The 17,233-nt window shown below is 34.4% G+C and overlaps 2 protein-coding genes across 2 annotated transcripts in view; one reads left to right on the forward strand and one right to left on the reverse strand.

The window, feature by feature from the left end:
* Nucleotides 1–1,867, forward strand: part of LOC110029151 (UNC93-like protein 3) — a gene marked incomplete at its 5' end in the record, with an annotated part of 12,322 nt that extends 10,455 nt beyond the window's left edge. Inside the window, 1 exon segment of the mRNA XM_020731312.1 lies at nucleotides 1,312–1,867. Coding sequence (XP_020586971.1) covers nucleotides 1,312–1,494 — 183 coding nt within the window.
* Nucleotides 1,868–4,333: 2,466 nt separating this feature from the next.
* LOC110022392 overlaps nucleotides 4,334–17,233 on the reverse strand; it is a 38,829-nt gene continuing 25,929 nt past the window's right edge. Inside the window, 5 exon segments of the mRNA XM_020721306.1 lie at nucleotides 4,334–6,243; nucleotides 13,800–13,925; nucleotides 14,066–14,161; nucleotides 16,449–16,777; nucleotides 16,854–17,233. The exon segment at nucleotides 16,854–17,233 is cut by the window's right edge and continues 5 nt beyond it. Coding sequence (XP_020576965.1) covers nucleotides 4,543–6,243; nucleotides 13,800–13,925; nucleotides 14,066–14,161; nucleotides 16,449–16,777; nucleotides 16,854–17,233 — 2,632 coding nt within the window. The 3' untranslated portion in view covers nucleotides 4,334–4,542.

The following is a 17,233-nucleotide window of genomic DNA, read 5'->3' on the forward strand; positions in this document are numbered from 1 at the left end:
TTTTTTTTTTTTTTTTTTTTGGCCTCAGATCAAACACTGATTTAAAACCATTTGGCTCACATTCAAAATAAAATTAGGGAAATTTACGTACATGGCACACAATTCTTATGTATTTACATATCACACCTAAACTTCATATTTATATACATAACATTTTGGTTCCTTAAACCTACGCATGCAAATGTGTATTTCACCTTTAAAAAGTGATAATAGTGCTATTTTTCATATGATATCAAAAACTTGAGTGCTATGTGTTTAAATATGAAAGTTTAGGTGTGAGATATGTAAATACATAAGAATTGTGTGCTATTTATGTAAAAGCCCCTAAAAATTAATCCTTTGAACTTGATTTCCAATGTGGAACCAAATATTCATTTTGATGGAGTGTTATGAATAAGCCACACATATCAAAACAAAGAAGGGGCATTTACATACATACCACCGAATTCCTATGTATTTACATATCTAATACCTATACTTTACTTTTTATATTTGTATCCTCTAAGTCTTTGATATCACATCAAAAGTACCACTATTTTAACTTTTCAAATGTGAAATCACCCTTTCATGCATAGGTAAGTTGTCATATATGTAAAAATTGAAGTTTAGGAGTTAGATATGTAAATATGTACATTTTGAAGAAATTGATTTATATTACCAAATCACCTGAGTTCTTAGGGGCATTTACATTCATACCACCTAATTCCTATGTATTTACATATCCAACACCTAAAAGTTACTTTTTATATTTATACCACGCAAATCTCTCATAGGAAATAAAAAAATACCATCTTTTTAAATTTTAAAAGGAGAAGTACACAGTTTTATGCATAAGTAAGTTGATATGTATTTAAAAATTGAAGTTTGGTGCTGGATATGTAAATACGTAAGAATTGAATGGTATGTTTGTAAATTTCCCAAATTGTTTAGATTTAGGGATAATTACATACTTAGCATCCGAAACATTGTCATTTACTAAATCTCCCAAGACTAATGGATAATTACATACATAACTATTTACAAGACGTCAAATGCACCTTTGCATGCATAGGTTTATTGCACTAAGGTGTTGTAAATGTAAATATCAAACTTTAACGGTTAGATATGTAAATCTATAAGCTACATTTCTAACTTCTCCTAAACTTATTGAAGACTGAATGTCCTGTCATCAAGCTCCGGATCCAGATAATGATGAAATTGGTTCATAGTGTGTATTTACATACATACCATCTAATTACTGTGTATTTACATATTTAACACCTAAAATTTGCTTTTTTTACATTTATACCACCCAAATTTTGCATATCACAGGAGACCGCCTTCGCCCAGTTGAAAGTGTGGCAAAGTGCAGCTATAGCAGCTGTGTTCTTTCTGAGCCCTGCCATTGGCTTGCAGGCTATGCTGATTGTGATGATAATAGCTCTTCTCATGGCAGTATCTGCCTTTCTCTTTCTAACTCTTCACGTCGAGAAATCCTCCATTGAAGTTCAGTGAGTAGATACATTTAGATACATACTACATCCACATTTCTTATGTATTTACATATCCGACTGCTAAACATTCATTTTTTACATTCATGCTACTCAAATCCTTAACATCACATCAAAAACACCTTTATCACTATCTTTTTAAAAGCGAAATACACATTTTCATGATGAAACCAAGCTGTTTCAAGCGTAGATGTCAAACTTTGGGAGTCAGATATGTAAATACGAAAGAATTGTGTATTATGTATGTAAATTTTCTACTGTGTATTTGACATAATATCATATTTTATCTGTCTTGTTACATATTACAAACATCACAGGAGCACCATCTAAAGTGTATTATTTAAGGTACTTCAATATCAATATACTTTTTTAAGTTACGTGCACGAGTACCTTAATTTCTCCAACTAATATGATAAGATGATAAATTTTATCGGTCAACTTGCATGTACAATGTGATGCTTATGATAAGTTGATCATTATAAAGCAATACCTTTCCCAAAGATAAATTGGCCATAGAAAGCTAATGGCTTGTGAAACTCCTCTTAGAGATAAGTTATCATTAATTAATGGATGTCATGCATACATTTATTTGTGAGGATCTCATACAAATTTGATGATGCAATCAAACATTCAAGTATTTTCATTAGTCACTTCTACCATACAATTTTTTTTTTTTAAGAAATGGCCGGAGGCTATTAGAAGGGCTCCGGTCATCCTTAGGTGTGCTAAATATTTGAGTGTCACACCCTACACACAAGAGGATTCGAACCCGTGACCTGAGGGTACTTACGACCTTCAGAAAGGCTCTGTTCTATCAATAGGCCACGGAATGCACACTTCTACCATAAACTTAAATATATATATATTCCTGCTCCTTAAAGTATTACATATTGCATATACACTTAATGTTTTGATTATTTTAGAAAATAACTTCTCTCAATAAATTTAAGGAAGATTTACATGGACACCACTCAATTCTCATGTATTTGCATATCTAATACATAAACTTCTATTTTTACATAGAGCCACATTTCTTATGCATGAAAAGATGTATTTCTCCTTTTAAATGATGGTATTTTGGATGTGATATGAAACATTTACGTGGTATAAATGTAAAAAGTAAATTTTAGGTGTTAGAAATGTAAATACATGAGAATTAGGTGATATGTATGTAATTGCCCATGAATTTTAATGGTGGTGATGTTACTAATGAATAAAATTTCTTGTTGATAGCCAATTTTATGCCACAATTTTCAACATGCAAACACATCAATACATGTGGTAATAAATATAATAGTGTATGCCACAATTTTCAACATGCAAACACATCAATACATATAACTTTTTTGATGTATAACACCATTCTTTTATAATTACATATCTAACCAAACAATTTCTTTTGTTCACATACATGGTACTCAAAAATCATCAGCATCACATGAAAAACACCAATATTACAACTTCATAAAAGTGAAATATATTTTTTTTCATATATAACTTTATAATACGGTTGTATTATAAATATAAATATCAAATATTAAGGGTTTGAAATGTAAATACATAAGAATGGTGTGGTATATATGCAAATTTCTCTCCCTATCTCATCTTCTCACATTATCCTCCACCTAAAGATTATTAGGCTTTTATTAAGAGGCTAAGAGTCGTTTTGGGGCAGTTGCGGTGATTAAAAATAATCTGTTAATAAGCTAGGTGCGGTGGTTATTACAATTTTTATTTTTTTTTTGAAAAGTCAGATCACTGCCAGAAAGCTGTCACTGCACCTAGATAGGTGCGGTTGTTTTCAGCGTTTTGAAAACGTATAAGCTGTCAAAACACAATTTACCCAAATAAGTCAGGTTCGTTTTTAAAACACCACCGCATCAAATAAACTACTTCAAACAGACTCTAAGCAGTTTTATATCATATAAAAGTGTAAAGTCCTTCATTCACTAGTAGAATATTATAGCTCAGTTATAGGTTTGGTTTTAATTTTCATCAACTCCGCAAACCTAAAAATTAAAATTTAATTAAAATATTTATTATATTTAAGGGTCGTTTACATAAATACCACACAATTCACATTTATTTATATATCTAACCCTGAACTCAATTTTTACAATTATCACCATTTTAATTTTTACAAAAGGCATAAGATGTAAAAATTGAAGTTTAGGTGTTAATTAAATATATACGAATTAAGAGGTGTGTATGTAAACCTTTCTATATTTTAGCATGATTGAACCCTTTGCATGATGAATGGAAGGGGTATTTACATACATACCACCCAATTCTTCTGTAATTACACATTGAACATTTAAACTTTTCATATTTAATTTACATGCATACTGCTAAAATGTTTAATATAACATCAAAAATATCACAATCATTATCTCTTAAAAAGTGAAATATTCATTTTCACGCAAAAGTTTAGGACACCATGTTATAAATGTAAATATCAAACTTTGGGTGGTAGATATGTAAATAAATAAGAATTATGTGATATCCATGTAAATTTCCCCAACTAAAAGAAAAAGCAACCAATCAAATCCCTAATCTAAAATCATGTTCAACATATACCACATTTAAAGAGAAAACAAAATAAGGGGCATTTACGTACATACCATCCAATTTTGAAGCGTTTACGTATCTTACGACTAAACTTTACTTTTTTACATTTATACCACGCAACTTTGTAGTATCACATAAAAGATATCATCATTTTAACTTTAAAAAAGTGAAATACATTTTTTGCGTAAATTTTATGCATAGATAAGTCAGCGTAAATTGAAGTTCAAGTACTTAGATATGTAAATAGGTAGGAATTGAGTGGGTATAAAAGTAAATTTTCCAAAAAAATTCAATTTCATTAGAAAAACAAAATGAAACTAACATTTACATATTACCAACTATATACAATAACTTCTATGTTTACTGTTCTAAAAGAAATTTATGCTCCCTTACCAGCCTAAGTACTGATCTTCAAAAAGCTATTCCTCCACCATCAATGGCAGCCAAAAAAAATTTATAAAAAAAATCAATCTTTTACCATTCCTCAGTTCAGAAAGCTGTTCAGGTCGATGCCTCTTTCTCGTGCAGCTTCGACGATTTCACTCGCATCGCTGTGAAGGTTTGCATAAGATTGCCAGAGTTTGAGAGAAAAAGGATAGACTGAAACGGCCTGTTTATGGAACCTGAGATTGATTTCTAAGTTTTCTGAGGTTTTTAAAACATCTGCTGCATCTAGCCATATGTGCTCGGGTGCAGCAGGAGCAGCCTGGAAGATGGAGTTTATCAGAAGAGAGCAGGCCCAGAATTTCACTGAATCGAACTTTTGGCTGCAGATTCTATACAATGATAGACCTAACTCATAGTTTGCTGGATTTATTTCCATTAGAAATTCTACAAAATTAACTGTTTCTTTTATGTCAGTGAAGTTTTCTGGAAGAAGAGATGGGCCATAGCAGACTTCAAGAACAGAATTAACTAAAGTGGATGTCCTGGAAACAGGTCCCAAGAGGTTACGAACCATCTGCCGAATTCTCGGCTTTTTGATGGTTCTGATGAACCTTCTCGAGAGCGGTTCTGGGAGAAGGTTGGCACGGGGATCGGCCAAAGAGCGATTTAGAAGGGAAGATGAGTTTCTTATAGGTGGCTCGGTATAGTTCGAGGTGATGAGTAAAGCCTGCTCCTTAAGAAAGTGATGGTAATCCTCAGGAGCAGCAAGCTCCAATGATTTATCAATGGCAGAGCGAGCATCGGCGATGTTCTTCTGCAGCATTGAATAAAGAAAGAAATTAAGAAAGCCAAACGCGTCGTCTTTTGTGTTAGATGAATGGAGGGAATTTGAATTTTCGCGTGATGTTGAGCAGAAATTAATTGGATCTTTGTATTTTGGAAAATCGTGGTACCAGCGAGCCATGAGTTTTTCAGCCAAGTCGATTTGATTGTTAGTCAAAGAGTGCTCCACTAATTGATTCCATAGGCATTGGATGCCGGCGGTTTCTTTTGGCCAAAGGCGAAGAACCTCTTCAGAAGCCAAATAATAATCCAAATCAGTCGAATAATTTTGTTTGGAACGAATGGCTATGAGGAAAAGCTCGATGCAAGATGGATATGATCTTAAGTACTTATCCACCAATTCGGTAGAACAAGGAAAGCCAAGAAGAGCTGCGCTGCATTTTACGTGATTTGCAGCGAGAAGATGTAAAGATTGTAAACAAGACTGATCGATTTCATTAGGATTGTCATCAAAGTATGAAGTCATCTCAGTCATAGCCAATTGAAAAAGGTCTAAAGAAAGGGATGTTCGATCAGATGTTAGTCGAGCGGATGGCCAGTCCAATCCAAAAGGGAGACTTTTCGCAAACTCAAACTGTTTCACGGTGGTTTCCGGAAGCTTCTCATAAACCATAAAGTATATAGAAGAAATCCAGAATAAACATCTGTCCGGCACTGTCAAGGATGTGCAGATGTCGCGAAGCAGATTGACGCCCCACTCATCGAACTCCCTAGAAGGCAGAAGTCCACATATTCTATTAACAGCTTTATCAACATGCCCAGACATAGATAAGAAATCAATCATCTGCAGAAAGATGTCTAAGATATAAGGACTTGAATGCTTTCTCCCAACACGATCTCGATCAAGGCGTAATACGTTAAGTGCTCGATCAAATGCATTCAAACGATCCTCACAAAGAATTCGACTATTGATATAAAGAAGCCAAAGTATGTAAGAACCTTCGATGCACCGCACCTGAAAAGCCAATAAAGAATCATAATATGAGAAAAAAATTACAGAAATACCGACAGCTTACAGAAACGCAAAATGGAGAGTTGAGCGTGTCAAAAAGGGAACGGGCGCATCTACAGATCCAGCAGAAAATGAGATTTCGCAGTCTCCAAAGAGCTTATAAGTTCAAGTGATTTTCCTGATTTGTAAGTTGCTTGATGGATCATAAGCAGAATGAGAAGCATGAAATGCAGAGGAAGTCCTGATCAAGAACCATCATGGCATTTAGCAGAACTGAGAGGACAGTGGTCAGTTTCCATCACAAGGAGTATCCAAACGAAAAACCAACATTCAAAAAAGAAAGAAAGATGTTAATTTTCTATTGCTTGCCTAAAATAATTACAAGGAAGATTTGCATACAGACCACTCAATTCCTCTGAATTTACTTATCTAAAACCTATATTTCAATTTTTACATACATGCTACCTTACCAATACATGTGCAGGTGTATTTCATTTTTTAACAGATAAAATGGCGGTATTTTTTTATGTGATATGAAAAATTTGGGTGGTATAAATAAAATAAAATAAAATTTAGGTGTTAGATATGTAAATACATAAGAATTGGCTGGTACTGATATGTATGTAAATGCCACTAATTATAAATATCAGACCACTTTCCTATGACTTCACCATATTTCAAAAATTACCATTTTGAAGGTTACAACTACTCAAACAAGTATTGGTGGTCATTTTCTCAGATTAGGCGTAGTTTTAGACAAGTCCATTTTCTAACATGATCTCTTTAATATCTATGAAACATCTGTACGACTTCAATCAGCTATGATCCACAATCACCGAGACTCTTGTCATCTCGAATTCCTCTAATGATGCCACCTTACGAGATATTTATTGTCTAATCAATAATATGTAAGCTACTATAATTATTGTGTAATTATATTCTACCAACTCATTAATTAATGAGCTATTGTAATTGATAAACAATTTATTATTCAATAATTTTTTATGTTTCCTATTGGAAGCTCTCTGAAATTGTATAAATACAACACATATTATAATAAAATGCTCAATTCTCTCCTAGTCTTGTTATGGTATCAGAGCCAAAGGCTTTTTTTCTCGTCTTCGTACTTCCAATACCACAATCTTCATTGTCGCATTATCACAATCATGTAACCTTCATTGTTGCACTCTCTTAATTTTCTTCTATTGTTTATAGCTACAATCTTAATCATTGCATTGCCATAAACATTTTCTATTGTTGCATCCTTCATCGCTACATTGCCGCATGTCATTCCTTTTCCATTTTTCCCATGAATAAAATCATGACTTTTCTCTTAACTAATACCAATGCCCATAAACCCTTTAGTCTCGGTTTCTCTCTTGAAATTAAAGAATACAATCTAAATCTAACAGAGGAGTTACAAATATTAATTCAACAAAGTAGTTGTATGAAAATAGCTATATGAAAATGTTGGCAATTACTACGTAAATTCTCAAAGGAAAGAAATAATTTGGATTAGTTACAAGGCACTGAAAAAAAAAACCTTGCTAAAAGCACTTAAAAAATGAAAAAACCTTCAAAACAGATACCTGTATTATAGCATTTTCATGCATTACACCTTGTTCTCATGCCTTTAAAATCTCAAAGATGCCAATTTCCAACTCATGGATCATTGATTTAAAAGGTCATATGATCGACTTCTCTCAAAAAGAATTTTATATACACATTTTCCTAAAAACAAAAAAACAACCATTGTTGATGAATCCTTGACCACAGTGGCCAATTAATGAGATATTTTTATAAGCAAATTTCTCACAATCCAAACTCTCCTCAATGGAACAAAATTATTAACCATGTGATCAATTTGAAACTAAAAAATGAATTCAAGTGCAGAGCTAATGTTTTATCCTTCAAATTGTCTGACGCGGGGCTAGAGCCGGCTGAACTGGCTGGCAAGGGAACCGGCTCAACCAGTTCCTAGTAGACGGGGCGGGATATCAAAGAGGCGAGATTGCCGCTCCCCACTTTGATTTCTTTACTTTCGTGAGTCCCGCTTGGAGCGAGCGACACTTGGGAGGAGCAGCAAAGCTGCCAACCCTTCTCCGCCTTCCTTTTTTGTTCTTTCTTGTTTGGAGTCCATTTATATGCTTGTTACTGAGAGATAGGGTTAGTTTTTGTTGTGTTTACTTTCAGATTTCTTGTGTGGAGTTCATTTCCCTTTTGTAGGGTTGTATCCGAGAAGGCGGTGGTGTTCCGACTAAATCCTACTCAGAGGTGGTGATGTATATTCCCTTTTCATCTTCCCTAAACCTTCACCTCCACTCTCTTTAGCCATCGGCCGCTCTAATCCAACCCCAATACCCTACCGCCCCCCATTTCTGCAGTATAATCCTGCTGTCCTACCCGCTAGCCTTCCCCAACAACCTGCCGCCCTTGTTTTGCAGCACACCAGTGCTGTCCAACCAGCCCACCTTCACTCCAACACCCTACCGTCCACTCTCTGCAAGGTATTACTGCTTTCCAGACCTCCAGACACCATTCCTGCATCCAGTCGACTGCCCCTTACAACAATTCTTCCTTGTTGTCCAGCCAGCACCACCATCGCCTAACACCCTCAACACTTCCCTGCAGTTTTCCCTGCTGTTCCGCTCATCCTAACCCTTCTCCTCCACTCCCTTTAGCCGCCAACCACTCTAATCCTCCTCCGGCACCCTACTACCCCCCCGTTACAGCAGCATATTCCTGCTGTCCAGCAGCTAGCCTTCCCCCAGCACCCTGCCACCCTTGTTCTGCAGCACACCAGTGCTGTCCAACCATCCCACCGTCACTCGAGCACCCAACAGCCCCCTCTCTGCAACGCATTACTGCTTTCCAGACCTCTAGACTGCCTTGGTGCATCCAGTCGACCACCTTACAACAGTTCTCCCTTGCTGTCCGGCTCGTACTACCATCACCCAACACCACTCACCCCTTCCCTGCAGTTTTCCCTGCCGTTCCACTCTTCCAACCCCCAAACCCATCCCTGACCACACCTCCAACCTTCCTTACAGCCCTCGATCCCTTTCCCCTTTCCCCTTGCCACTTTGCTAACGCCTACAGGAATTAAACTTGTCATTTTTTATGTTTGTATAACGTGAGAAGTGGGATTTCAATTTTACAAAATTTAATTCAGAGATCGGCTTTAAGGCCATATCTTTTTGCTTTAATTATGGATGGTTTTACTGGAACGACTGTGAAATGACAAAAGAATGTGAAACGACTGGTATGGGAAAAAAATGTGAAGTTAATCATTAGAAATCTCTACCTAAAGGAGATGAAATTGGGAATAAGCCACGTGCCCATTTTAACAAGGATAATGGAACATAATAAAAAGTTTTAAAGAAATAACGGGAAGAAAGTATGATAGGTTGCAACTGAAAAATATGGAAAGAGTTAAAGCGAGTGGTTTAAGTCAATTCGATTATATCAACATATCATATGCCTATTAATTTGTAGGTCATACCAAATACCAATTAATTCAACTTTAATAGCATTGACCTTGAGCTTGAAGAAAAGTTGGACTTAATATTTGGTCAAGTTGTGACCACCGGTAATCATGCATGGACACCAAGTGAGAGAATGCACATTAACATGGTTGAGCATTTAGATTATGAGCAAAAAGGAATCAACTGAAGGGGGTCAAATCCTATCCTAAACGAAACTAGATTCAATAATTCCAAACATCTTAGGAATGAGAAAAAGAAAAAAGATAGTGCAATGTTCTTAAGAAGTCATATTGCAAAATTATTATTTACATGCACTAATGAGTCTATCACATCACATGCAGCTTCTATTCAAGAATTTATGAATATATTGGAGGAACTATGCTTTTGTACTTGTATTCAACGAAGTAGTTAGAAGATCTTACTAAAATAAAGTTCTTTGTGTCAATGACACCTGCATGTTGGGTCAACTATTTACATTTCTTTTATGACAATAATAGATGTATGAGAAATATGGTATTTTAAATATATTTTTTATGTATGAGTTATATAGGTTTTGGAGACATTATTTTTTATGTATCAGAGCTATCATGTACCGGTGTTTTTTGTGTACGAGTGTGTAGTGTGTTTTCTTATGTATGATTATATGTTTTAAGATATATCGTTGTTTTGACTTTTTAGATATTCTAATGCATAATATGCATTTCTTCATTTTCAGATTTGCATATTCAATCACATTTTTTTATTGACATTTCCTTTTAAAGTGTATATGACTTCTTTTTGAATGACAACAATGAATAACAATTATAGAGAAAGGAGTAGAAGAATTATTGCAGCTGCATTATGTTTAATGTATGAGTACTATAACTCGTATTGCTCGCACTCCTTGCGTCACAAAAATATATATCAGCGACAAATGGGTTGAGAAATTTTTTGTGGGCCATCCAATAGATTTCACATATTTCGTATGATAGGCTATAATTGTTGATATGTTGGAAAAACTACACCAAAATCATGAATACTATGGCTCCTATAGGATGACTTCAAGAGATGTGCTACATATAACTCTATATTTTATCGGATAAAGAGTCTACAAGGGGGACTATGGAGCAATTTTGTCACTCATTAGAAACAAATAGTAGATATTTTTCAATTGATTTGAATACTCTGACCAGCTTATCTTCAAAGGTTATCAAACCTGAAAAACCCAACAATCCAAATTACGTCTATAGAGATTTCACAAGATTAATGATATATATCATACTTTAAGGTAGATTTTTGTATTCATCTTTTTCAAAAAAAAAAACGCAGAACTCTAATATATTATTTAAATAACATAGAATTGCATTGAAGCAATTGACACAACATATATAGATACAAGTGCCTAAAAGTGAGAAGAATGCATACATTGGGCATTGTCGTTCACCAACACAGAATATTATAGCTACATGTGATTTCAACGTGTTCTATTTTTTGTAATGGTTGGATGGGAAGGCAGTACACATGATAGTCGTATTTGAATCATGTTGCCTCTAGGTTTGCATGTGCATAAATAAAGGTAATAATTTCTCTTTAAAATGCTAATGGTTAATGTCATTTACAAAAATGGTTTCTCAAGTCATTTTCTGATACAAAATATCGCATTTCTAATTATAGTTTGGAGAAGAAATGAGATGTTCAACAAATAGGACTTTCCTTTACGTGGTGTAATTGAGAGGACATTTAAAGTTTGAAAAAAAAAATATTATTCTATGAGATGTGCCTACATATCCTTTCAACAAGTGAAGATTGGTCGCTACAACAGCTCTCCACAATTACATTCTTCACTTTTCACATACTGATATTGATTTCAGTAATGCAGATGAAAATCAATCACATGTCCCTCCTGAAAAATATGAATATCACTAAGGACAGTCAATATCAAAAGCTAGTTGTGATTTAGAAGAGTTTTACACAAGATGGGGATGATGCTTGGGGGACAACTCAGTTGCGAGAGCATATTACAAATACATTAGTTAATTGGTTAAATGAAGCATGTCGGTTTTTTTAGGTTTGTTTCTTTTTCTTTTTCTATTTTTTTCATCGTCATCTTTTTGTATTTGATCACTATTGAGAATGTTAGTTTTTATTTAGTTATATTTAATGTTTTGTGTAAACTCCTACTGTTTATCGTAATAAATATTTTAACTAGATTTTTTGTTTAACTACTTTAACATTTTTTTATATATTTTTCATACAATTGCACAAATTTACAATTGTATTTCCAAAATAGAAACAACAGCTTTCTGATAGCAGCTTTCTGACGGCTGCTTTTTCAAACAGCACCTTTACATCTATTTTTTTAGACAATCGTTTCACAGCTAGTTTTTCAAACAACTGCAATTGGCCTAAACGCACCCTTAGTCATTTGCCCTTTATCAATAAATGCATTAATATGTTAATAAAAGACAAAAGTGATATAAGTACCATCTTTTCATCTTTTTAACATATAAAAAATCAAATTAATATTGAAATTAAAAAAATTGGATCTGATAATTAAAAAAAAAACTATTTTAACTATTCTCCCTCTTCATACTTCCAAGAAAAAGCAATAATATAAGCATTCTATTGTGTGAATTCATCCCAATAAAATATTCTAATAGAATGAAAGAAATACAACCTGCTACAATAAGGATTCTCCTTTTTTTTTAAAGAAATCTTAAACTAATATTGGTAAATTTAGCTTAAATAACAACCCACATCATAAATTGTTTACACAAATCCAAAACAAATTCTTTACTCGTTTGAAAACCTAAACTTGTTACCAAAACATTTAAAAGAGTTGCCTTTGTCCATATACATTCCTAAAATAGAGAAAAAATTGATCCTCAAGCAATTAATAGTCGTCGTTGACTATTCTATCACACATAAAAAAGATACAAATGCTACGACTCAATGAAAGAAGTATGTTTGTTGATATTGTGTTAGTGCTTATCCTAAGAAGTATCATTCACAATAATTTTGTTATCCTAAAGTGCCATTTCACACCCCTCATTTCAGCTAAAAAATCTATTCAAGAGTTGCCAATACCATCCAAACAAAGCCTATACAAATATCGCTTCATATCGGACACTACTTCACTTAAAAAAGGCATCTCAATCTATGTAAGTCCAATCTATTGAATTAATCCATCGCTGATTCCATCGAGGGAATAATTGAGTATACAAATAAAAACGCAAAAACTTTAACCAAGTGCCCCTTACACTAATTATTTTATCATAAAAAAATCTTTCTCTTAGTCATCAATCCTTCTTTACTAGTATACATATTATTTCTATCCCTAAAAAGTCACTCAAACTTTAAATAATGTGAATTAGAATAATCTATGGGAAAAGAAATACAAGCCCTCCAAAAATAATCAAACATAAAAATTAGTAAAATTATCAAACAAGAAATAAGTGCGTGAAACTTAGATTGTCTTTTATTCTAAAATACAAATTTCATGATTTGCTATAAAGGTATAAAGCTAGACTAATAATCAAAGGCTGCACTCAAATATATGGGATTAATCATCTTAAATTATTGCCCCAAATGTTAAAATGAACATTGTTAGGATTCTCTTATGTTTAAAAACTGCTAGATCTACAGTCCTCTCAGAAAGCTAGAGCCAAAATAAGAAATCGAAATACTTGCGTACACTTTAGGCCGCACTTAACAGAATATGGCTTTACTACGGCTGACCTTTTTGTTAAACAAGCAGCAAGCGTCCACTACACTGAATAAAAACTAGCATAAATATATGGCAACAAAAGTTCATAGACACTAACCAAACAGTTAAACTAAAGCAATATTTGACAATGTAGCATGCTTTAAATCCTATTTAAAAACTTCTTCAAACCAAAAGCTCAAAGTAAACAATTTATTTCAACAGGTTGATAAGCAAATTTCCATGCAACACAAGGCAAAAATTTTGAAGTGTGAAAAAATGGTATAATCATGTGGTGAGATAAAAATATATTCTTTTTTTTTTAAATTCCAGCTGTATTATTGGATTAAAAAAAACATAAATAGATAAAATAGAAGCCACCAGCAGCTTACTGCATATAAGAAATAGTCATCCTTCTCGATAGCCTTCTCCTTTTTATAATAAATGTGGAGAAAGACAACCCGTAAGACCACTGAAGAGGGATATGTCTTAATAGCATGTGACAACTGTGACAAAGCCTGCAAGATTTTTAGCTGAAATGATGAGAGTTTTGCATATATTACAAGCTACATAATCGGAAACTTATAGAGTGAAAAAGGCTGATGGAAAGGTAGTCATGTGCCAAAATCAATGATATGTCATCTGCCGGAATTATGACCTTCCTCCTGCCTGACTCGCACAATTCACCATCAAATTCGTCAAGCGCCATCTCTATTAATTGTTCAACGTCAGCTGAGCCCTGTTTATCTTGTTTCTGTCAGGAAACAGTCACGGCAGATCATAAAATTTAGCCAAGGTCTGAAAACTAATTGGCCATTAGAGAACACTTTCGTTTTTTATTTTTTATCTTTGTTTTTATTTTCTCTTGTTTATATTTTGATTTGAAACAAAACATGTTTGGCATGTTCAATTAAAATTTTTTAAGAACACACAAAACGCCTAAAACTTGTTCCAAGTGTTTTTAAATACATGTTAATTTGCTTTTAGAAAGAAAAATTAAAAAGCATTGTAAAAACACCAAAAAATATATTTTTAAAAATTAAGACAAAAACAAAAAATAAAATTGATCCCAAACAAGCCCTAAGAGGACCACGATAAAGTCAACCAATATAGCAAGTAATAAAATCCACATTACGATGAGAATAACAAGTACTAAGAGCATAGCAGATGTCTTCAAAATGTTGGAAAATAAAGTAAACGCTACAAACCACCATTGACAGAAAGCGTACTCTAAAGGCATAACCCATAAAGCATTTGCAACTACAGGAGCAGGATGAGTTCCAAGTCATATTAATGCTTGTTATAAGCACATTGAACTAGCGCATCAGAGCGCACGGTCAAAAGCCATATGCAAAAGTAGCATTGTTTCTAAGGTTTTGAGTAATGCCCTGTTTGAAAAATAGAATGCCAATGATATGAGGTTACAGAAACTTTTGGAATTATTTTGATAAAAAAATTGGAATCTCTACGATAATCTTTAAAATATGGCCTCAAAAATCAAACTCTATCTTACATAAAGGAACACCTATTTATTCCAACTAATCTCATTCCTTAAATCATAAAAGAAAGATTTTGCTACATTATCTATAAATTGACCGAGCATTTTCTACAATTTGCTAGCTTTAAATGCCCAAGCCAAAATACAAACCTACCAAATTTTTTGGTTCAATGCGGTACTGCCAAATTAAGATATTGACTAAATTAAACTTAGATTATTTGGGTTAATATAACTAATTGATGCATCAGTTTGGCCACCATATCAAAACACACCAGCTAAAGGCACAACTGTACATTTACCACTACTTCGCTCATTACCTCTAATACCGGAGTTAACCGAAACCACAAATATATATATATATATATATAGTATGTTGCAATGATGGACATTACAAGATCACAACGGACAGGAAATACAACAACAAACACACAACACTAACAAACTCAATTAAAGCGGATCCCAAAAGTGGTGACCGATGAAAGCACTGTGAGTTTGCCATGGGTGCGCCGGGAAGGGAAGGAGGGTGTTAATCGGTTGCAGGGAGAAAGTTGGGTGGCTGTGAACTGCGGTGTGGGGTTTGTATGCGGTGGGGCAGCGATTAGGTGGCAGGGAGTTGGAAAAGCAGCAAGGATGCAGGCGAAGGGATTCCATGAGGCTGGGATAGCAAAGAGGTGGCAGGAAATGGGTTGTTTGGGTGTTGAAAGCTGAAGATAAAGGATGGCAACAAGGTGGAAGGGAGTTAGGTGGTCGGCAGTTGCAAGAAAACAGCGAGGAAGGTGTTTGTCGGGTGGCTGTAGCGAATATGGTGATGGCAGCGGCAAAGGGAAGGGTGGTGGGCTGCATGACATTTAAGAGGGGGCAATCCGGGGGCTGCGGCAGCAAAGGGGGTGGCTGGAAAGGGGTTTCAGAGTAGTTGAAAGGGATAAATATTCCGTGGGATCAAGCCACAGCTGGAGCACCACTCGTCGTCGGATACAACCCTAAAAAGGAAAACAGTCACCGATGGCAAGCTAGACAAAAAGCTGCAATCAGGAAGACCAAAAACTCAACCCTAAAACAACAAACAACATATTTATAATAAGCACTAGTAGTTAGAATAGGAAGGAATTAGAATATGAAGGAAATAGAATTTGGAAGGGAATAGAAAAAAGTAAGAGATCAAATAGGAAAAATGGTCTGCGGTACTGTAGCCGTGACCCAAGCTCCCCGTCAACCTCTTCTTTGAAAACCTTAATTTGAAATTAAAGAGAGGTCTATTTGGAATGTCTAATGATCTGCATTCCTCTTCTCCTTGAATTAGGTGTATGCCATAATATCTTCTTTGCTTTGTAAGGGTATACCAAAATTGCAACATGAATTGGATTATTAAACTCTGCATTGATTAAGAAAATATTTTTTCTAACATTTATCATTATATTAATCATGTAATGTATATACTGGTCGAACAAAAAAATAATATACAAGGTTAGAAAAGAAAAACGTTTTTAGAACAATAAACTGGCCTTTATTAACACAAAATGTAACGCAAGAAACCATCTTTTACCTTGACTGATAACGTCTCATCCTGACTCCGAAAATAAAGAGGCAGCTTATTCCAACTATAATCATCTGCACCGGAATCATCACTAGTTTGTAAGCATGGGGCATCAAGAGGAAGAATTCTTTGAACAGAAAATGGAATTAAAAAGGAAGCGCAAAACCCCCTTTGCCGATACTGCCAATTGCTTCGAGCCAACACAGACTGGGATTGAAGAGAATCAGCTTTTATAAGATATGGACCGATTTGATAAGTTGGAATGGGGAGAACATGAAGAAGGGCACTACATGAAAATCTACGTGCATCTAACTTTCCATTAGTTGCATGAAAATCTGCTAAGGAAGACAACAGAACAAATAGTTGATCAGAATAAAAGATGGAAACAAAAGATTTACAAAGTAAAAAAGGTACTTGAATGCTCATCATCCAGCATTTTTGGAAACATGCCGGCCTTCATGTGTTGCCATGGACATTCTTCATCATTGCATTTCCCACGGAACTCAAACATGCATAGAGGCCAAAAGGGATCAATTTTGACAGAATTTTCATAAATATGCCGAAATCCCATTGGAGCGGGTATGTTTAAATTGAGAAACTCTCCAACATTTTCAGGTATAAAGTCTGAGACTCTCATCTCTTTAGATGTCACTAAGTAGTCATTCTCTTTCATATTACAGGTGTCAGTGTGGAATCCAGGAAAAATCATATATATATGTTTACACACTAAATGTAAACCAGAAGAAGGTAATGATAAAAAAGCTGACTTGGTTGGGCTGCCAGAGCTTTTAGGG

This window comes from Phalaenopsis equestris, unplaced genomic scaffold, assembly GCF_001263595.1.
Source record: "Phalaenopsis equestris unplaced genomic scaffold, ASM126359v1 Scaffold000002, whole genome shotgun sequence".
NCBI lineage: Eukaryota > Viridiplantae > Streptophyta > Magnoliopsida > Asparagales > Orchidaceae > Phalaenopsis > Phalaenopsis equestris.